Source organism: Zootoca vivipara, chromosome 14 (genome assembly GCF_965207765.1).
Source record: "Zootoca vivipara chromosome 14, rZooViv2.hap1.1, whole genome shotgun sequence".
In the NCBI taxonomy this organism is placed as follows: domain Eukaryota; kingdom Metazoa; phylum Chordata; class Lepidosauria; order Squamata; family Lacertidae; genus Zootoca; species Zootoca vivipara.
This window is the reverse complement of record NC_142597.1, coordinates 37554768-37576833: the sequence shown is the minus strand read 5'-3', so window position 1 is coordinate 37576833 and position 22066 is coordinate 37554768. Positions and strand designations below refer to the sequence as shown.

At 46.7% G+C, this 22066-nt stretch overlaps 1 protein-coding gene across 2 annotated transcripts in view; it reads right to left on the bottom strand.

Moving 5' to 3' along the window:
• Window positions 1-2265: 2265 nt before the first annotated feature.
• Window positions 2266-22066, bottom strand: part of CLUH (CLUH binding protein of NUMT mRNA) — an 82980-nt gene continuing 63179 nt past the window's right edge. For both annotated transcript variants that reach the window (XM_035139029.3, XM_035139028.3), the window contains exons 15-26: window positions 20566-20628; window positions 17863-18107; window positions 17413-17497; window positions 14798-14951; window positions 12165-12304; window positions 11493-11573; window positions 10221-10346; window positions 8778-8899; window positions 8114-8207; window positions 7861-7995; window positions 6284-6357; window positions 2266-4733 (exon numbers count right to left, since the gene is read on the bottom strand). In XM_035139029.3, coding sequence (XP_034994920.3) covers window positions 4583-4733; window positions 6284-6357; window positions 7861-7995; window positions 8114-8207; window positions 8778-8899; window positions 10221-10346; window positions 11493-11573; window positions 12165-12304; window positions 14798-14951; window positions 17413-17497; window positions 17863-18107; window positions 20566-20628 — 1470 coding nt within the window. In that variant the 3' untranslated portion in view covers window positions 2266-4582. The remainder of the gene's footprint in view (window positions 4734-6283; window positions 6358-7860; window positions 7996-8113; window positions 8208-8777; window positions 8900-10220; window positions 10347-11492; window positions 11574-12164; window positions 12305-14797; window positions 14952-17412; window positions 17498-17862; window positions 18108-20565; window positions 20629-22066) is intronic.

Below are 22066 nucleotides of genomic sequence, written 5' to 3'. Positions count from 1 at the left end.
TTGCGAAGAAGCTGCAGCCCAGGACTCTTCAGGCTCACTATCCCATATTTTGGGTTGACTCGCCAACCCACCCTCCTCCCCCAATGGGTAGCAACGCAATGCAGAAAATGCCTCAAGTTAACAGGGAGGGAGAAGCCACATCAATTAATTTCAAGCCCGTACAATTGTAATTTGACCTAGATAAATCTAACACCCAAATGAGCAACTGTGTTAACTGTAGGCAAGTAGTTTTATTAACCTAATTAGTATTGACTCTTTGACAGGACGGCCTCTTTCCACTGAACTGATTTTACCTACCAGTACATACTATCGTTGACCTTGATTTTCCACAATGGGCGATAGCAGCCTTGTTAACTAGCATTGGAAAAAACAACAGATTTTCTGTGCTTCATACAAGTGGTTATCCCACAGTAAGCCTTTAACAGCTCTGACCTCTAAAATCTTCTCGGTTTTCTTGTTTCCCTCTGATCGACTGAAACCAAAGAGGCTTGTCATCTATAGTGGGTGGAATTTTACTAGTTTGATCTAATTTGAAATGGGGTGGTGAGGGCAGGCTTGAATTCTGAGTGCCACTCCCCATGCACCTGTCCTGCCAATGTGGCATTTATATCCCTTTTCCTAATCCAGCCAAGACTATTCAGGGGTGGGCAGAAGGGATATCTGGGTTATATGAAAAAATGGCCCCCTGGTTGGTCCGGTTGATGGGTATGTTGAAGAGATCCCATTCAAAATGCTTTGGAAACTTGCTAGGCCAGCTCACGGAGGTGGCCGATAGTAGTTGTCACATGGTTTCATTGAGCCAGTTAAATATCTTTTATCCTTGCTGAATTGGGACCGTAGAAATAGATAGCAGGGTTTTTTTTCTTAAATGTGGATGAAAGCACAAGAGGCCTGTAGAGTTAAATAGCAGCCTGTGTGTTAAGAGAGTTGAGAAGATGGCCTACAAGTGAGGCTCCTAACCCGGCAGCTGTAGTCAGGCATCATGACACCCCAAGATAGATGCAGACACCCTTGCTAAGGGCTTTCTCTTTTAGGGGTGTGTGGGGGCAGAATGCAGATCAGTTTTCTTCTGTGCAATTGGTATTTTGTGGTGCCCTCCCACCTTCCAATTGATTGAGATGACTAGGCTCAGAGAGGAGAGTTCAAATCCCGTTGGCTACAAAGCTCCGTAAGTTTGTACTTAACCTGAAGCGAACTTTCCCATTCAAAGTAATGGAACATGGATTAATCTGTTCCAGACGGGTCCGCGGAGAACTTAAACTGAAAGTACTCAAATCGAGGCGTACTTAAATCGAGGTATGACTATATGGAACTTTCTTCCACTGGAGGGCAGTGATGGCCACCAAGCTAGGAAGCTTTGAAAGAGGATCAGACAAATTAAGGGTGGAGAGGGCCGTACTAAGGATGGAGAGGGCCGTGCTGCTGAATACCAGTTGTTGGAAACACAGAGGGCGCAAGAGCTTTTGCGCTGGTTCTTAGTTCCAGGATTCCCAGAGATATTTGGCTGGCCACGGTGAGAACAGGATGCTGGAACAAATGAGCCGCTGGACTGATCCAGCAGGCTTTTCTTGCATATGGGTGCCCCCTTGAGGTCATTAAGCTAAAGACTGGTGAGCAGACCTTTTGGATCTCCCTCTCACTGGTAGTGGCAGCACCCCAGAACATATTGCACACCTCTGGACCCACAAATTATACAGGTCATGTAGTTTGTAACGTAAGGAAATAACCTGGCAGAATAGCTGAGCCGCAGCATCTGGCAAGATTCTGACCATGCCACCTTAAAGCCCCTCAGGAGACACATACCCAAGGCTGTCTTTGGCTTTATAAAATTAATGTAAGCCAAGTTTTCCACTGCGAGAAAAATTGGGCAGATAGTTCTTTTTCTGCTTATGTCACAAATTTATTTGAGGGGAACCATTACTGGCAGATACAGTGGTGCCTCGACTTACGAATTTAATCCGTTCCGAAGTCACCTTCGTAGGTCGAAAAATCCGTAAGTCGAAAAACGCCATTGGAAACGCGATTTCCCATAGGAATACATTGGAAACGGAAAAATTCGTAAGTCGAAGCACCCCTATCTAAAAATTCGTAAGTTGAAAAATACCTATCTAAAACCGCCGCGGTTTCCTTTCGGATGTTGAGACATTCGTAAGCACGCGACCATTGGCCCCATTCGTAAGTTGGAAAATTCAGTTGTCGAGTCGTTCGTAAGTCGAGGTACTACTGTACTACTCAAAACAAAACACGCAAAACCGAAAGTAAAAGTTGCATTGAAATCTGTTCTTTATTCAGACACTTCCAAGGAAATTCTGCATTTCTCTCTCTCACCTCCACATCTGGACCAAAGAACATTCTCTCCCCCAGAGAAGGGGGAAGGGCTCTTGCTATGCACCTAAATTGCACTCGCGTCAAGGAACAGGCAACCTTCGCTGTCTGGGCCCCAGAACCATGCCAAAGTTTCATTTTGTTTTATTTTGCCCTCTGTAGCAGCAATTTCCAGCCACGCTACGATGACGTCTCTCACTCACACACACTGAAGATGCTGCACCTGTTTGAAAACCTCCCCTCCCACCCACCTTTCTTTGGTAGCCGTTTTTTGGCAGGTTTAATAGGGCCGCAGGGACCGTAAGTTGCCCAACCCTTGGCATTGAGTCTTTAACACAAGTCCCGTCCCCCCCCTCGCACCAACATTTGAGTCACATGGTAGAAACATGACCTCTCTTGTGGTTTTGAGTAGGGGTGGTGGGGTGGAGGCTGGCAAAATGCAATTTAGTACAAAAGGGAGAGGAGGGAGGCGGTGACCACCAGACTCCGCATTTTGAACTCAACATGATAGGTGTTTTGTTTTTTTAGGCAGGGAGGGCAGAGCTAGGAAATCAGCTTTATTGTTCTTACGAACACATTCAACCTGTCGGTAATAGCAGGGACGTACAGTAGTGAGAGCTATTAAGAGTAGCTGAAGAACATCACCGTTTTTTTCCCCTTCAGGGGAGGGCAGAATATTGGGCAGAGCATCCATTGCCAGCAATGAATGCCTTCTTGGGAAACTTGTGTTTTAAAGCTGATGAGGCTTTGGGACAAAAAAATAATAATATCTCCAAACAAACAAGGACACCCCTACCCCCCCAAATCATCTTGTTCGGTACTATATAGTATTAATACAAATTTATTACCATTTTCACTGCGAGAAGGAAATTAGGGGGGAGAGAAAAGAGCTTCATTTTAGGTTCATGATTCTTGTTTAGTCCACAGATAAACCTTTTAAAAACAACAACCCAAACATTGATTCAGTTCAGCTCATCAATTGAACCAATCGCTTTCGAGACAGCAGTCTTCAGCTCGAGGCGCTTTTGTTCTATGCCATTCGCACAACTCTTTGAGAAAGGGGTGGGGAGAGAGGTAAAGTATAGGCACTAGGGATTTTCCATTGTATAAGTTGAAAAGGGTAAAGGGGGGGGATTTATACCAGACTTTAGGGATACTTTAACATGGGATGAGCTTAGCCTAGTTACTGCCCCCAAGCCACCAATTCAGCTTTTACAGTTAACTTGGCATGAGGGGCAGTTGGATGATCAGAGCTGGGCATCCCATGGCTTGGTTTTCTTCTTTTTTAAAAATAAAACCAATACCCCCCCCCCTTTGGATGCTGTTTCTTATGCTGTGCTCAAGAGGGAGCAAAGCACAAGGAATTTAGGCGGACACAAAAACCACACAACATCTCTTTTCCTGGGCCATGAAACTTGCAAAAAAACAAAACCGCACCCCACTTTCCCAACAAATCTAAATAGTTTTTTTTGGGGGGGGGAAGGCAAGGAAAGAATAAAAAGAGGAACCCTAAAAGGAATCCAATGGCTGTCTCCTAAATTCAGACCAAAAAGTTCTATGCCATCTCCTCAAAACAGTTTCCTCTGCAGTACCAACTCTGCTCAGGCCTTAAAGATAAAACATTGAGATAAAAAATATGGCTGAATTTATATTTAATATATAATATTTATAGTGTCACGATCACCTAAACAGTGCAGCAGCGGGCTGAGCCTCAAAAGATGGAAGGAAAAGGAGAACTTTTTTTTTGGGGGGGGGGAGAAGAACCACCAGGCCCGGGAGGTGGGGGAGGGTTCCTTTTCTGCAAAGTTATAGATGTCCTTTAAAAGTCAACAGAAAAAAATGACCTGAGAAATGTTATTATACCTCACTTGGAATTAAATCTCTTATGTACACGGTAAAAATGGATTGAAATGTACTCGCACACACGCATGCCCCCTTTCCAGCCCCACTTCCCCTCCCCTCCCCCCACGACACCCCTGCATTCTCCCACCCCAGTTAGACTCTCCGGGGACCAGCAGCTGTTGCACCGCCCCGTTTTGGGTGCCCAGTGCCTGCTTCGACAGGTAGGGTTCATTTCTCAAAATTTAGTTCTTTGCATTGTGTATTCATTGTACCAGTGCAAATTAAAAAATAAAAACAACAACACAAAAACACATTGCCGAGAAGCTGCCCCCAAGGAGAGGCTGAGCAACTCCCTATACCCCACCCCGGGACAGATTCAAACAGCCAGAGCCTTCTCCCGACGCGGACCCCTAAGCTAGGGAGCCGTGGCTGCAGGCGGGCTTGCTTCGGGCTCGCTCTCCCCCGCGGGTTTTTCTTCCGACTCCAATTCTTCGCTGCCCTTGAGGACCTCCTGAAGTTGCTGGCGCCGCTGCACTTCGGCTTTAAGGTTCTCCAAGTCTTTTTGGCTGCGGAGGGAGAAGGGGGAAAGGCTGGGCAATCGCGGGCAGAGCAAATTCAGAGGAATAGCGCGCAGAGCGGGGCGCTCGGGGGACGTTAGGCAAGAGGTAGCTCATCTCCCTAGCTGTTTCCACGACAGAAACACCTGACCTGTCCTCCTATCCAAGCTGCTTCTGCTCCTCCCACTTCAATCCTCTCCTGGGTCATGGGAGAAAGAGAGGAGGTGGGGAAGCCCTTGACCAGGGGTCAGCAAAGTTTCAGCAAGGGGCCGGTCCACTGTCCCTCATACTTTGTGGGGGGCCGGACTATATTTTGAAAAAAATAAAAACGAACAAAATCCTATGCCCCACAAATAACCCAGAGATGCATTTTAAATAAAAGGGGCACATTCTACTCATGTAAAAACACGCTGATTCCTGGACCGTCCGCGGGCCGCATCCGGCCCCCGGGCCTTAGTTTGCCTACCCATGCCCTTGACTCCCCACCAGCCTGACCGCTCTCTCCCCCTTCTCCTGCCTCTGGCTTTTACAGGCTACCTCAATTCACCTATCCCTTCTTCCAAGTCAGTCTCCAACCCCCACTCCTTGGTGTCCAGCCATTCCTTGATAATCTTATACCGAAAGTTGGTTCCTAATTTTTTTGAAAGGTAATTTTGGCAATGCAGGTGTGGCTTTGGTGCTTTCTGGAGCAGGGGTAAGGAACTGCAGGCTAGAGCCCCCCCCCAGCCTTTCTAGAGCCTTCCCCTTGGCCACACCCCCTTCTTCCAGGTAACACCCCCTCACCAGCCTTGCATCTCAAGTGTTTTCGTCTTGGCTGAAATGTATCCTTGAACTCTGATAATGCTTCAGAATGGAAGGTTGTGTTTGTGTGTGTGCGTGCTAGCCTACCATACAGTGTTAAAATGTGCATTAGTTGCTCCACCCATTTTTGGCCCTGGCCACGCCCACCCCTGCCATGTGTCCAGCAGGGAATCTGGGATGAAATCCTTCCCCCCCTCCCCTGTTCTAGAGCAGTGTTTCCCAACCAGTGTGCCTCCAGATATTTTGGGACTACAACTCCCATCATTCCTGACCACTGGTCTTGCTAGCTAGGGATGATGGGAGTTGTAGTCCCAAAACATCTGGAGGCACACTGGTTGGGAAACACTGTTCTAGAGGAACATGTAAAGGGAGGAAAGACTTAATAACCCAAGGAAGGAACTCCCGGCACCATAGAGCAGATGAAGAGTTTGCTATGCACTTTGAAGTTAGGTGTGGATGAATATTTGGCTCTCCAGCTACTGCTCATCTACAGCTCTCGTAAACGCTGGCCGTTGGACATGCTTGCTGGACCTGATGGGAGTTGTAGTTCAGCAGCCTCTGGAGGGCCAAAGGAACTGTTGCCAAGGAAGTGACCTGTAATTGCCAACCAACCTACACCTAAGCTTCAAAATTCTGCTGAAGCACCCCCCGCGCCCATTAAAAACAATGGAGGTGACAGCCAGTGCCATTCACACACCACCCCTGGAGTGGTGGAGAGATAAGACAGTCGGATACACAAAGTTTTGGGTCCCTTTTACCTTAGTGGAATGAAGAGAATCCCATTGATTATGTTCAGCTGCTCCAGGACGCTGGCCATACTGGGAGCCGTGAACTAAACAAAACAAGAGATTAGCTTATTAACCGACAAAATAAAAGCAAAACATGGGGCCAAGAAACCAAGGCAGAGTTCTAAGCAGCAAACATAAGATGCTGGGCTGCCGAAATGTGACCATGGATCCTAGAAGCAGCCAACGCTCTTCCCCGGTATAAAGGGAGAAGGTGATTTGGGTAGTGAGCAGAACACACAGTTTCTGACACAAAGAGGACTTGGTTACTTGACGACCGGGAAGGGCTCCCAGCAATGAGGATACGAACACTGGCTCAGGACCGCAATACCTCAAGGACCAGATCTGCCCTATGAACCAACCTGGACCCTGCTCTCTTCATCTGAGGCCCTTCTTCGTGTGCCTTCTCCGTGAGAAATCTGGAGGGCAGCAACACAAGAACAGGACTTTTCTGCAGTGGCTCCTCATTTTTTGTAGAATGGTCTCTCCGGGGAGGCACGTCTGGTGCTTTCATTACATATCTTTCGGCACTAGGCAAAAGCATTTCTTTTGTCCCTGGCCTTTAGCTAATTAAACTTATCTATGGCCTTTTAAATGGGGGTGGTGTTTTTGGTTTGTTACTATGGTAACAACATTAAAAAAAAAAGACATGCTTGGAACGGTATCTGGGAGCCCGGGGTTCACCACGCCTTGGGTTCCAGGTTGGAAGAAAGACAGGAAATGAAGGCAAGAAAATCCACCCTTCTGAGCCCGATTTCCAAGAACAGGAACCCTTTAGGTCAGAAACAAAAAATAAAAAAAATCCAGTAGCACCTTAGAGACCAACTCAGTTGGTCATAGGTATCAGCTTTTGTTTGCATGCACACCAGATTTCTTCGGATTGTGTGCATGCGCACGAAAGCTCATACCTATGGCAAACTTAGTTAGTCTCTAAGGTGCTACTGGAAGGATTTTTATTTTTTGTTTCGACTACGTCAGACCAACACGGCTACCTACCTGTAACTACGGTAGTCCTTTAGGTCAGGTTAGGCTTAGAAGGGAGTTGTTTCCTGGCAGTTCAGTTGAGTGGGGAGGGAACAAGTCACTGAAGGATCATTATGCTGACTTCAGTTGCTTCATATCTGCACTACAATGACTTAAGCCGTTTTTTTTATCTTGCCTAGAGCCCTCAGTGCTTCAAACACACACAGACACACTAATACGATCAACAGTGTGGCTTTGACACAGACCCAAGTTCAGGTCCCTGTCCAGCTGCGAAGCGGTCAGGCTGATCTTCAGCAATCAGCTGCTTGACCCCCACCGCTCAAGGATATTGCAAAGATAAGCAATGCCCAGCTGTGAGACAGGAAAACACCACGGCTGAGCTCTTGTGACGAGATGGGAGTAAAAATCCCCAAGCGGTGGGGCAGTAGAGGAAACTGAACAGCACTCCTGGACACTGAAGTGTGCTACGCATTGCTGCTTAACTCCTCAGACAAGGGAAATCAAGAGGTACATCTTACGTCTTACTGCCAAAGCCAATCTGGGCAGCTACGCACAGGGCAACTCACTTTCAAGGGCATAATGTTGGCGCTGGATCCGTTCTTGTAGATCTCATTCATTGTGCGTTGCAGCGCCACAGCCTGCTGAGTCAGATATTTCAAGTACTCCGAGCTTTCTTTGGTCTTCTCGTGATGCTCACCAAGCTAGCCAAAAACACACAGATATTTAATAGTACTTTTGTATATAACTATTAAACAAATGCACATACGTAATGGAAACAGGAGGCGTCCAATGTATTAAAGCAAAGCAAGGGACCCTTACCTGGTTTTTGTAGATCGTGTAGCCTTCCTTCTCGTGCTGCAGAGCCGACCGGAACTCAGCTTTGCTCTCGTACACTCGGGCGACCAAGTGGTGGCTGCAAAGGGATGACGGCAGAATGATGTTTCTGCGAGTGGTTGAAAAGCGGTCGCGCACGTGGGAGAGAATTCGGCTGCAGAAGCAGGTCTGGCAGACGCCTTCCCACCAACTTAACACTCAACAATGTTTTTCAATACTTTCATATAACGTTTGATCAATTGCATTTCCGTGGCTGGCAGGTCACGATATACAGTGGTGCCTCGACTTACAAATTTAATCCGTTCCGAAGGCACCTTCGTAAGTAAAAAAATTCGTAAGTCGAAAAACGCCATTGGAAACGCAATTTCCCATAAGAATGCATTGAAAATGGAAAAATTCATAAGTCTAAAAATTCGTAAGTCGAAAAATCCCTATCTAAAACTGCCGCGGGTTTTTCCGGATGTCGAGACATTTGTAAGCTCACGGCCATTACCCCATTCGTAAGTCGAAAAATTCGGTTGTCGAGTCGTTCGTAAGTTGAAGTACCACTGTACACATTTGCAGAGGTATTCCTTAATATAATGCATATATTTTAGCTGTGAAAGTCCCTCCCTCCCCACTGGGCAAACAACAGGACTGGGCGTTTCACCTGAGTGCAACTTTCAGAGACTTGGCGCCGTGGTACTTGGAGTTGATGAGCAGCGCGTTCTCCAGAAACCGCAGGGAGAGATCGTACTCCATCACTCCATGGAGGACCAAGCCAATGTTGTTCTAGGGGCAGAAGCAATGTTCCAGTGAGGCAGGGCCAGAAGTGGACCTTCAGTGCTAGAGCTGGCTTTCCCACACACAAAAGAACCCCCCTAAGGAGCCCGCCCCCTAATCCACCCTCATGGCACATACAGGACTCACAGTGATCAGGGGTGCGGCAGGGGACAGAATCCCACCCCCCTATTTTTATGCAAAAGAACTTCCAACTTGTCAGAAACGTTGCATAAAAATGAACGATCATCATAATCCTTACAATGCTGTACATACAATATTTTAAATCAAATCTGAAAACGAGAGGCACAGGAAGATATCACTCTCTCCCGTCCCCCACAATCAGTTGTTGTTACCTTTGGTTATTGAGGGAATTCCTAAAAAAAGATTTATACAGCACAGAATCAAGTCTGCTGAATCATAGAACTGGAAGGGCCCACGAAGGTAATCTAGTCCAAACCCCTGAAATGCAGGAATCTTTTGCCCAATGTGAGGCTCGAACCCACAACCCTGAGATTAAGAGTCTCATGCTCTGCTGACTGAGCTATCCCACCTTGTGACACTCCCAGATCCTACCTGAGGTGGGTGGGAGAAGAACGTACCTCTGGGGGACAACTCCATTCAGCCACCTCTCAACCTTAGCACTAGATACCCGAGGTCACATCCATGCTGCCATACATTCAAAGAACTCTCCTACCACTTTAACAGTCATGGCTTCCCCCCAAAGAATCCTTGGAGCTGTAGTTGGGTGAAGGTGCTGAAGGTTGTTACGAGACCCTTACAGAGCTGCCTGCAGTTCTCTCTTCCCAAAGAACTCTAGGACTGCCACAAGGGACTAGAAATCCTCCAGTGACGTTTCCCTGATGACAACCTTACATTTCTATGCATATAGGGAGATACAGTCTGGGAAAGAGATGGTAGGGAAGGTTGGGCACGAGGAACAGCCAGGCAGGTAGGCAAGTGAAAAGAAATACTGGCCAAGGGAGTCACATCTGTGTGGGACAATGGAGCCGCACGTCGGTGTGGCATGGTGGTTACTGTCCAGCCAGGGCTGTAGAGACCTGGGTTCGAATCCCTGCTCAGCTGCAACGCTCACTGGGAGACTCTCTGAACCTCACTGACCTTACAAAGGATGCGGTGAGGATAAAATGGAGAAAAGGGCTAAGGAAACTTGTGTTCCAAATTAGAAACGCAAAAGGCAGAGGTTTTTCAGGATGCTGCATCTCATTGGGAAAAGTCAAATTCAGCTTTAGGTGTTCCACCCGCAGAAACCACCACGCAGGCTCTTTAGCTGGGGCTCCAGAGACCCTGGCCGGCCAACAGCTAAACTTACATCCAAGAGTGCCATTTCTGGGTGATCTTCGCCAAACACCAACAGCATGAGGTAGCGTGCGCGGTATAGCAAGTTGAGCGCTGTAGACAGCTGGCTGTTTGCAAAGCAGTACAAAGCAAGGTGCATCTACAAGAGGCGTAAGAGAGAATCTGGATGAACAATTTAGACATACCGTAACAACAACAACAACAATAATCACAAAGTCAGAACCACCCCTCTTTGCCGCTGCCCCCCCCGAGAATCTTTTCCTTCTGTTTCCAAAATTTGGGCTGCGATGCCTTTAGTTCCATAGTCCCATGGTATTAGCAGCTGAGGTGGAGTGGGGGACGTCAAGGGTTTGGAGAAATACACGTATTTAGGATTTGGGGGTGGGTAGAAGGAACTCAAAGATAACCCGGTGAGGACAGAGTGTGTTCAGCAGGCATGGAATACTGCTAGGATGAAGAAGATAAAATTTGCTTGCCACTGGGGATGGAACAGGCTGCATCCTGAGCAGGCAAGACTTTGCGCTGCAATGTTTTGTTGCAGAATGCAGCTGTCTCCGCCAAGGGAAGAACACACAATCCTAGGCGGCACCTGCACCTTATGTTTAAAGAACTATTATGCCACTTTAGTAATAATAATAATAATAATAATAATAATAATAATAATAATAATAATAATTTCTAATTTGTACCCAGCCCACCTGGCTTTAAACAGTCAGGCCTTCCCCGCAAATAATCCTGGGAACTGTAGGTTGTTAAGGAGTTGTTGGCACACCAATTCCCCTCACAGAGCTACAATTGCCAGAAAGGTTTAACCAACAACTCTCCTTCCTAGGGAGATCAGAATTGTAGCTCTGTGAGAGGAACACTCTTAATAAACTACAGTTCCCTGGATTCTTTGGGAAAAGCCATGACTGTTAAAATGGCATAACAATGTTTATTTAAGTGCTTGGTGCAGATGTGGCCCAACTTCCAGGGGGAAAAGAGAAACTCAGAACTCTTGACACCAACTTCCAACAGATCTCAATGGTAGAAAAGTGGGCTGATTTTATTTCTTTTTTTTGGGGGGGGGGAGACTTCAAATGCAAATGGGAAGGGGAATTGGAATGTTCTGATTTCAATATCTCCCTGCATTGAGAAAACACAAAAGCTAGCACCTCAGGCAAAAGGTTTCTCCTTGACATGCTAGTTTTCTGTGGGCAAGGGGTTGTTTCCATGACGCTTCCTCCTTGCCTCCTCAGCTGCCTGCTGCAGAATTCTTCAACCCTCCCCGCTGTTTTCTACTTACATATTCCTGAATTGTGTTGGGGTGCTCTATGCCAAGGACTCTCTCGCTCATGAGCACTGCTTTCTGCTGGTTACTTAAGGCCTAGAACGAAAGGAAGAAGACAAGAGTTGAAAAGCCAGGAAAACCCAAAACCACCTCTGACTCTCACAAACCCCCCCCCCAACACCAGGTGGTTTTCGGGTTTGGGCTTCATAAAACTAGTTGTTCGTTCTTGCTTTCTCAGAACGCTTAACAAACTATTGTTCCCAGGATTCTTTGGGAAGGAGTGTCAGCCTATAACCCAGTGGTGTCATCCAACAAAGATAATTGGTGGGGGAGATTCGGGAGGGGAAAAGGAAGTGCTTCTTCACACCATGTTAGAGCTAAACATGCGGAACCTATTGCCACAAGATGTGGGCGAGTTCCCTCCACCAATTTGTCTAAAACCCATCAAGGGCTAAAAGTCATGATACTTCTATGGTTAGCCCTCAGGGTTTCGGAGGCAGGTGTCTTCTAAATACCAGTGGCTGGGGAGTCAGCAGGAGGGATCTGTTGTTCTCCTGCACCCGATTGGCCACTGTGGGAAACAGGAGGTCGGACTAAAGAGGCCTTCCTTCAGTCCAAGAAAGCATGTCTCCTGCTTACGTAACACAGGTAGATTTGGGAGCAGCGAGAGGCCAGGGCTCCCCGTACCTCTGAGTAGTCTCCCATGATGTAGTTCAGGCGAGACAAGAGACGAAGGCAGGCGCAGATTTCCATGTGCATGGCGCCATAGACGTTGTTGAACAGGTTTAAGGCCTCGCTGATCAGCTCGCAGCCCTCCTTCAAGAAACCTGAAATGCGTAAAGAAAAAGCACTCTTGAGATTGCAGGCGATGCTTAACTATAAGCGAAACAAAATAATAAAAAATTCCTTCCAGTAGCACCTTAGAGACCAACTAAGTTTGTCGTAGGTATGAGCTTTTGTGTGCATGCACACTTCAGTGTATCTGAAATCGGTAGAAATCTCCGGGGAAACCCAGGCATATGGCAACCCATGAGGGAAGTGTTTTGTCAAATTTCCTTTAAAATAGCTTTAAAACTTCATTTTTGGAGGTTTTGCAGAAAAAAGCTCAACAATTACTCTAACATATATAAACACGGCCTCCTCTTGTTTGTTGTGATCAGAGGCGTTGTTCTGATTCCTTCAAATATTCCCAGGAATGGAGAGCATGGCTTCACAAAGCCCAGTTGGGTTTTCTTTCAGTGTGTGTGTATGTGTGTGTATGGGCTTTTGTGCTTCCCAGAGGCATCTGCTTGGCGATTGCGAGAACAACAGGATGCTGGACCAGATGGGCCACTGGCCTGATCCAGCGGGGCTCCTCTTTCTAGAACTCAGTTGGACAAAATGTAGTTGTGTTATGAAGAGTCACAACGAGGGGTGGAAGATCTGCCCTTCCAGCTGTTGCTCCTGTCAGCCACAGTCAACTCTGGGCAGCTTCCAACAGAAAAATAAATCACAGTAATCTATTCAACATTAAAAGCCTCCCTGAACAGGGCTGCCTTCAGATGTCTTCTAAAAGTCTGGTAGTTGTTTTCCTCTTTGACATCTGTTGGGAGGGCGTTCCACAGGGCAGGCGCCACCACCGAGAAGGCCCTCTGCCTAGTTCCCTGCAACTTGGCTTCTCGCAACGAGGGAACCGCCAGAAGGCCCTCGGTGCTGGACCTCAGTGTCCGGGCTGATCGATGGAGGTGGAGACGCTCCTTCAGGTATACTGGACCAAGGCCATTTAGGGCTTTAAAGGTCAGCACCAACACTTTGAATTGTGCTCGGAAACGTACTGGGAGCCAATGTAGATCTTTCAAGACTGGTGTTATGTTAACATAGCCGCAGTCCCACAAGCCCCAGAGGTCAGGGATGAGGGGAAGTATAGTTCACCAACGGGGAAAGTGTGCATGCACATGAAAGCTCATACCAATGACAAACTTAGCTGGTCTCTAAGGTGCTACTGGAAGGATTTTTTATTATTATTTTGTTTCGACTATGTCAGACCAACACGGCTACCTACCTGTAACTATAACGTAAGCAGTTGTTGGCATCTGTCTGTCTCGAGAGAGAACAGAGTGCACCTCTGGAGGTGACGTCAAAACCATTAGCAGCAGCAAAGTGACCTTTCCGGGATGCAAGCCTGGGCAGTGCATATGGAAGCCCAAATGAAAAGACCCTCCTCTCAGCCTCACAGATGTGGTCCAAAGGAAAGCAGAGCAATACGTTTGGCACCAGCTTGGCTGCAGGAGCTGCTGAAGGCAGGCGTACAAGGCGCCATCCATCCGCCTTGGAGACTCACTCCAGTTTTTTTGTTTGTTTACTCCTTAGCCTTTTCTTCTCCCGAAGATGTCCCGCAAGACAGCAGAAGATGCAAGCAGTGGAGGCTGGTTTTATCAGTGCAAATGGAGCACTGGCCCCACCGCCTCTCAATCTGCCCCCACCTTGGTGCTTACAACCAGTCGGGGAGGGGAGACGCCTCCTTTGTCTCCATCTTGCCCACTTGTAGAACTCAGCAGGGAGGAGGAAATGGACAACTGTTGCTGGATAGCTCAGTTGGTGGAGCTTCATCTCAGGGTTGTGGGTTCAAGCCCCACATTGGGCAAGCCATTTCTGCATTGCAGGGGGGCTGGCCTAGAACAGGCATGTCCAACAGGTAGATCACTGGACGTCTGCGGTAGATCACTGGTAGATCATTGGCTCCCCCTAAAGAAGCTGAACAACTGTGGCTCCCCTTAAAAAAGCTCAATATTTTACCTACTCCCTGAAAAAAACTCAAACAACTTTGACCCGAACCCCCCCCCCATGGGCCTTCTTCCTTCCTAAAAAAAAGCTCAACAACTTTGAGCTGAACCCCCAAAAAGGGGGGGTAGATCACTGCCAGTTTTTAACACGGAGTGGATTGCAGTCTCTTGGGAGTTGGCCACCCCTGGCCTAGAAGACCGTTGCAGCCCCTTTGATGTCTGCAATTCTACAAATTACATGGCCACGTCTGCTGCTGGATCTGGCGCCACCTAGTGTTGGGCTCCCTGCATTCCGCCCTACCCTTTCCAATGGGCACCAGCCCCCCATGACTGTACCGTAGGGATGTAGTAAAGTAAGTTCCTCTCTCCCTGCCACACGCCTTGGGTAAACTTTTGTTTTTTATTTTTTTATTTTTAAACTTCTCCAGAAGTCAGGATCCGGCTTATAAGAGTCCCTGGGCTGCCAAGGTTAACCCCCACCCCCACCCCGCACCCCTAGGACCTATCCACCTTGGTTCGAAACCGAATTCACAGCCAGTAGTACATTGCAAGTGATACCTTGTTGCACTTTCGCCTGGCCGCTTTGGAAGAAGTGGAAGGCGTCCGAGGCTTTGGGGTTGACGTGCTTCACGACTGGGAAGATGTTGAGGATGTCCTCTTCTGTGAACGTTGGCTTATGGCGATTATCGAAGTTGTACTCTTTCAGAAGGATCTGAAACACAAAGACACACAAATGCTTCCATACCTTTCCTAAGAGAAAAGGAAAAGCCAGTTGTTAATGATGCCTCGGTCCAACCCCAATTGGGAGTCCTGCGTATGGGTTCTGGACGCCACAGTTTAAGGTGGCTATCGACAAGCAGTGTTCCCAATGAAGGCTGATCCTGAGCGCTGCTATTGCTTGCTTCCATATATTTTTTTTGGAAGCTTTTCCACAATACAATGCAATAAAAAGCAAACTAATCTAACTAAACTTTTCCAGAGATGGAAAGAAGATAAAAGTCCCTACCAGAGAAGAATGGAAGATTAAGTTGATGGATTGTGCCGAAAAGGCAAAAATGGAAGAATTAGAAATCAGGAAGACCAAAATTTTAATAAGGGATGGAGAAATTTTTTATAATTTATCTTAAAAACCATTGCCAACAGCTAACATCGTTAGTAGGATTGGAGTAGCACTTGCAGTTTAATGGTGAATTTTGGAAATAACTGAGAGATAAAAGATTTGAATTACTATAAAAGATGCAGCAGGAAATTATTAACAATAGGACCCACAAGGGGGAGGAGGGAAGTCCAGGAGATTCTTTGGAATCTTGTTTTTATGTTGTATGCTGGATATGTGCAGTGCTTCCCCCCCTTTTAAAAACATGTTTAGGGGTACTCTCATTTTGACTCCAGAAAAATCACCATTTTATAGTTCAAATCGGGAATAAATGAATGCAGTACGAAGATTCACAAAATGTTTAGGGGTATGCGTACCCCTGGGTACTCCCAGAACAACACCGGATATATGATTGTAAAACTTTAATATGATATATATCTAAGCAAAAAAAAGAGAAAAGAAAATGTAAAGTCCTCTCTCAAAAATAGATTTTAATACCCTCCAATGATAACAGGGACATTTTCATCTGAGGAACTATGCAGGGTATGCTGCCCCCTTTTGGCATCTGTGTTTCTGCTGCCACCCCACCCAGGAGTTCTCACCCCCCCCCACTACTGACCCTCATTGACCCCACTGACTGCAGTTCAGCAGCTGTGGGGTGGTGACGGCTCCTTGACCATAGCTAAGGCGGCAGCTTGGGTTTGCACATAATAGTGAGCCATGGTTATTGGTGACCAAACGAGGCTTGTAACCAGAAAGCCTAGTCCACTATCTCATTTTAACCATGATTTATAAACCATAGTTAAGCTCCACCTCATGAGAAGAGAAGACTCCCTGGAAAAGACCCTGATGTTGGGAAAGATTGAGGGCACTAGGAGAAGGGGACGACAGAGGATGAGATGGTTGGACAGTGTTCTCGAAGTTTGACCAAACTGCGGGAGGCAGTGCAAGACAGGAGTGCCTGGCGTGCTCTGGTCCATGGGGTCACGAAGAGTCGGAAACGACTAAACAACAACAAGCTCCAGGGGCTGGGTTCACAAGACCAGCTACAATTTATAAACCATGGGCTCAGAGCAGATGTGGGGAACGTTCTGGCCCTCCGGATGTTGCTGACCTACAACTCCTCACACCCCTGGCCGCTGGCCATCCTCGCTGGGGAGGAGTTGGAGTTCAGCCGATCTGAAGGGCCAAAGGTTCCCCACGAGTTACAGATGAACCAGCCATTATGGGCAGCTCAATTGGGAGCCATCCTCTTAGTCACAGTCTTAAACTAAGAGTGTATTGTGGAGATTGCAGAATTAACTGGATTAGGCTCCACCAGGTGGTGTGTTGGGTTCAGTCCGCACCTACGACTGCTGAAGCACAGCAGCAAAGTAATGGTTAAAATCCAGCGGTTACTGTACTTTTCTCCTGCCTCAAGCGAAAGTTCCTTCTTAGGGAGAGAACTGAAGGGGATGCATGACAGTTTCTATCAGTGTATCTGATGAAGTGTGCATGCACACGAAAGCTCATACCAAAATAAAAACTTAGTTGGTCTTTAAGGTGCTACTGAAGGGATTTTTTTATTTAGTTTCTATCAGCAAAGCTAGAAATTAATCTTAGCTGGCATTGCATAACCTAGTGGCTGGCAGGAATGCAATGCGTCCCTCCTGTTTGCTAGAAGAGCTCAGAAACCAAGAATGAGTGATTCCTCCCTCCCAGTTCCTTTTCCTTTTGTGCTGTCGCCCTTAAGATTTCGAGAGCTTAAGGCCTGGGGCTGTTTTACCGCTGATATTTGCAAACTTGCTTTGGGAGCCTTTCCCAGCTAAAGCGACGTTTCTCAAACTCGGGTCTTCAGCTGCTGTTGTTGCAACTACAACTCCCATCATCTCTGCCCACTGGTCCTGAGCGTTAGGGGTGATGGGAGTTGTAGTCCAACAACAGCTGAAGACCCAAGTTTGAGAAACTGAGCTGAAGAGTGGGATAAAAAGGGATAAAAATGCTTTTAAAAAAATAAAGTCTTTATGTTCTTCCAAGTTGTGTTCGGAAGGGTAAGTGAGGGGGAAGAACTTGGGAGGTTGTGCACTTCATTCCCCACCTGGATTCCAGTTTTGAGGGAGATCTCACGCAGCAGGGTGACCTTCTGTAGGTTGTATACTTCCACTGCCTGGTCAACACTCTCACTGCAAAAAAGGAGAAGGGGGGGGGAGTCAAAAGGAAGCAACAGACCAGAGCCATCCACATTTTCAAATTAGGACCTCGGAGGGGAGACATTCCCAGATTTACCTGGGCATGATTTACCTGGGACCTTTCCACACATGACACAGGTGCTTTAACCCTGAGCTACAACCCTACCCCCTAAGCTCTGCACTGCCCAAGTCACATTCTGCAGCCAGCTAAAGTAGAGAGCACCGGGCAAGATGGAGACATAATCTGATGGGCTCTGGAGTCCAATATTGTGTGGAAGACCGGGAGTCCCTCACCATGGACCGATGGCAATCCTTACAACAACTGTGAGTTTCCTAGGTTTTATTTCTAAAAGACATACCATTCCAAGCCGAAGTCAAAGTAACTCTTGGCTTCCGAACAAATGTTCTTCCACAATTCTTGAGGGCTCATGGTGGCCCAGGCAGTGTTGTCAGCGGCGCCCAAATTCCGATTTTTCCTCCTCTTGTTCTTTTTCTTGGAGACCAGCTCATCCGCCGGGAGATGGGCCACGGGGTTTGGGAAGGAGCTGAGGAAGCAGTTGAGGAAATGACTGATGGCAGCTGATAAGCCTGACAGCTCCACTCCCTATGGGAGGGAAAGAGGGAGACCATTAGCGCGCTACATGTTAGCGAAGTCAAATAATGCGAACGGAGTCCGGGAAGAAAAGTCCTGGTAACACCTTGCTGAGCAAACCCAACGCAAGCAGTGTGTGATTTGAGGAGAAGGGAACAGAGAGGTTTCGTTTTCCTTACTTCAGGCCTTCTACATGGCAGGGAGACATTCAACCAGACATACAGAGGAAAACTCCCTCAGGACTACGCAGCTAGTCATCTGTTCATTTAAAGATGTGTAAACTGCCCTTTCATAAAAAACCATTGCAAGGTGGTATGTCGACTGAAAACACAGTACAGTGGAACCTAGGTTTATGAACACCTCACAATAAAAAACTTAAACCATGTTAGAAAGAGCTGGTTGGCAAAGAATCTCAGGTTTGAAAGGACTGCTCAAATAACACGTTTTTTATGAGACGTCTTAAAATGAGCAGGGACGGCTCCTGCCCAACTTCTATTGGCAAGGAGTTCCACAAACCTGGACCTACCATGCTAAAGCCTCATCCCCTGGTGAAGGCCAGACGAACTACAGGGATAAGTTGGACCACCAAAAGTACCCCCTTCAGAAGGCCTTAGCAATTGAGGAAGAGGAGGAATCAAGCAGCCCTGAAGGTACTTTCCATCTCTGAGGGCCTTCTGGCGGTTCCCTCACTGCAAGAAGTGAAGTTACACAGAACCAGGCAGAGGGCCTTCTCGGTAGTGGCACCCTCCCGTCAGATGTCAAGGAGACAAATAACTATACAACGTTTAGAAGACATCTGAAGGCAGCCCTGTATTAGGAGTTTTTAATGTCTGATTATTTACAGTCAAACCTCGGTTGCCGAACGTAATCCGTTCCGAAATGTTCGACGACCAAGGCGTGGCTTCTGATTGGCTCCAAGAGCCTCCCTGCACTCAAGCGGAAGCTGCGTCGGAGATTTGGCCTCTGAAAAACGTTCGGAAACCAGAGCATTTACGTCCGGGTTTTTCTGGCGTCCGGGAGCTGAAATGTTCTAAAACGGAGGCATTCAGGAGCCGAGGTTTGACCATATTATGTTTTTATAAATGTTGGAAGCCTCCCAGAGTGGCTGGGGCAACCCAGTCAGGTGGGCAGGATACAAATAATAATTTATTATTATTATTAATTACTACCGGTACTACAACTACTTTGTGGGGGTTTGTGAATTAACAGAAGGAACTTGAACCTGGGATGGCAGTAAATTGATTAACTAACGAAACCTCCTAGAATGATTAGTTGCATCTTCTGGACCAGATTTGCCCAAAAAGCGAATGAAATGAAACAAAGACTGAACTGGACTTTTTATTTGGGGGGGGGGGCTATTACGCTGTGGGCGTCCCTCCCCAGCTGAGGCCAGAAGCTCCATGTGGGATTCCACACACACACACAATTGCGGAAGGCAGCCAGGAGACTTGACTGGCATGCAAAGCATTTTGGAGGAGTCATTGCTCTGGAAACAAACCCGAGCAGATGGCTGCATGCGCTGAAGAAGCATTTTTGGGAGGGAGGAACCCTATGCAATGCCCCCCCCCCCCCGCTTCTCAGGGATCCGGGAACACCAGGCCTACAGGTGAAACTCGGAAAATTAGAATATCGTCGAAAACTGCATTTATTTCAGTAACGCAACTTAAAAGGTGAAACCCATATATGAGACAGATGCATGACATGCAAAGCAAGATATGCCAAGCCTTTATTTGTTGTAATTGTAATTATTTGTCGTTAGGCGGGCCAATTATAAACGGAATGTAATTAACGGAATGTAATAGCGATGTTTATTTTTGTATTATTGTAACAATTTGTTATTATTGTAATACAATTTGTATTATTGTAATACAATTTGTTATTATTGTAATGCAATTTGTATTATTGTAATACAATTTGTATTATTGTATTATTTGTTTTATTACTGTGGAATTTCCAAAAAGAAAGCATTTGTAAAAATTAAAATAAAATAATAAGAAGTTGCATTACTGAAATAAATGCACTTTTCGACGATATTCTAATTCTCCGAGTTTCACCTGTACATTAACCGTGCCGCGGGTCTGACACAAGTTCACACAAACACTTGCCACGTTAAAAACCTTTCCTGCTGAGAGCGGAAGACAAAAAGACAAGCTCAGCCATGAAGGAATAGTTTTTGGATCTCTCTCTCTCTCTCTCTCTCTCTCACACACACACACACCGCATACAGACAAGTTGCCACTGGTTCTCCCTCAATCACACACAGGCCTGCACTTATTTTAGGCCTTAATGAGATTGTACTTCCGGTTGCTAGGCAACCTGTGCAAGAAGCCTAATGAGGAAATGGCTTCTCTAGATCTGGGAAGGAAAGGCGGGGCTGGGCGGAGGGGAGAGAGAGAGGGGGGGGGACAACCCTTGCGCAGGAGAGGGCATGTAAGGGAAGATGTTCAGGGTTGCATAATCCGATTTGTACCTGGAGGTATGTCTTGAAGATGTGCTTAGCCGACCGGGTGATCAGTTCCGTGATTCCGATTTTCTGTTCCAAGGAAACAAACGACAGGTCAAGCGGGAGACAAACACATCACTCGCACCGTCGACGCTGACAAACTCTTTCCGAGTTCGGCATTTGGTGCTCTGGAACGTTCCTTCCCGAGGCCCCCCAAAAAGCCCATTTCAACAACAGGGCCGCTGCAACAATTCAAGCAGCCAGCTTTTCACTCAAGAATAAAAAATACTGTCGATAGGGTCTGCCGGGAGAGGACTGTACCCAACGCCTGCTATAGTTGACCTGTTTGGGTTTAAATATGTGGGCTTTGGGGCAATTTCCCAGATTTATACTACGCTTTCGAAACTGTCTTCCTTCAAGAAACCCTATATACACTATACCTCCCAAGCGCTATCCTACCACCTTTAACAGTCATGGCTTCCTTCAAAGCATCCTGGGGGACTGTAGCTTGTTTAGGGTGCGGAGAGTCGTTCAGAGATCCCCCCTACTCACCTCGCAGGCCTACAATTCCCAGAGTCCCCTGTAAAGAGGGACAGGCTGTTAAACCACTCCGGAAGTGGTTAACTCTGTGAAGGAAATAGGGAATCTCTTAACAACACTCAGCACCCTTAAGCAAACTACAGTTCCCAGGATTCTTTGGAGGAAAACAATGCCTGTTAATGTAGCATAATACTGCTTTAAGCACGTATTGTGGATGTAGCCTGTGTCGCCTCACTAATGTTTACCGTTTGCCATTACACAGTGGTACCTCGGGTTATGAACGCAATTCGTTCCGGAGGTCCGTTCTTAACCCGAAACTGTCCTTAACCTGAGGCGCGCTTTCGCTAACGGGGCCTCCTGCTGCCGCTGCGCAACTTCTGTTCTCATCCTGGGGCAAAGTTCTTAACTACTTCTGGGTTAGCGGAGTTTGTAACCCGAAGCATTTGTAACCCAAGGTACCACTGTAAACCTGTTTCCATACAGGTGTTGTTGGACTCCAACTCCCATAAGCCCTAAGGGCACGGATGAGGGGAGCTATGGTCCACCAATGTGGAAAATGATTGGAGTGACATAAGCATGAAAATAGAATTTTTACATGATTGTGAAGATATCGATAATAGTGGATCTATGATTTTAAGCATGAAGAATGTTAAACTGTGCAAGTTTAAAGCAAGACCTTAAAACAGGCGAATGAAGGTAGGGTTGAAGTCAAATTTTAATATTTGTATTAATATCAGTTCTATGGATATGTTCATTGCCCCCCCCCCTCTTTTCTTTTTTCCCTTCTTGGAGATTTTTTAAAATTCTTTCTTTCTCTCCCCCCTTTTTTGGGATTTTTTTTGATATGTATACACAAAGATGAAGAAAATGCGGTGTATGCGAAATGTAATTTTGATATTGGTTATTGGATATGTAAACTAAATAAAGATTATTGTAGAAAAAAAAGAAAATGATCCTGCACGTCAATTTCCCCATTGGTGGACTATAC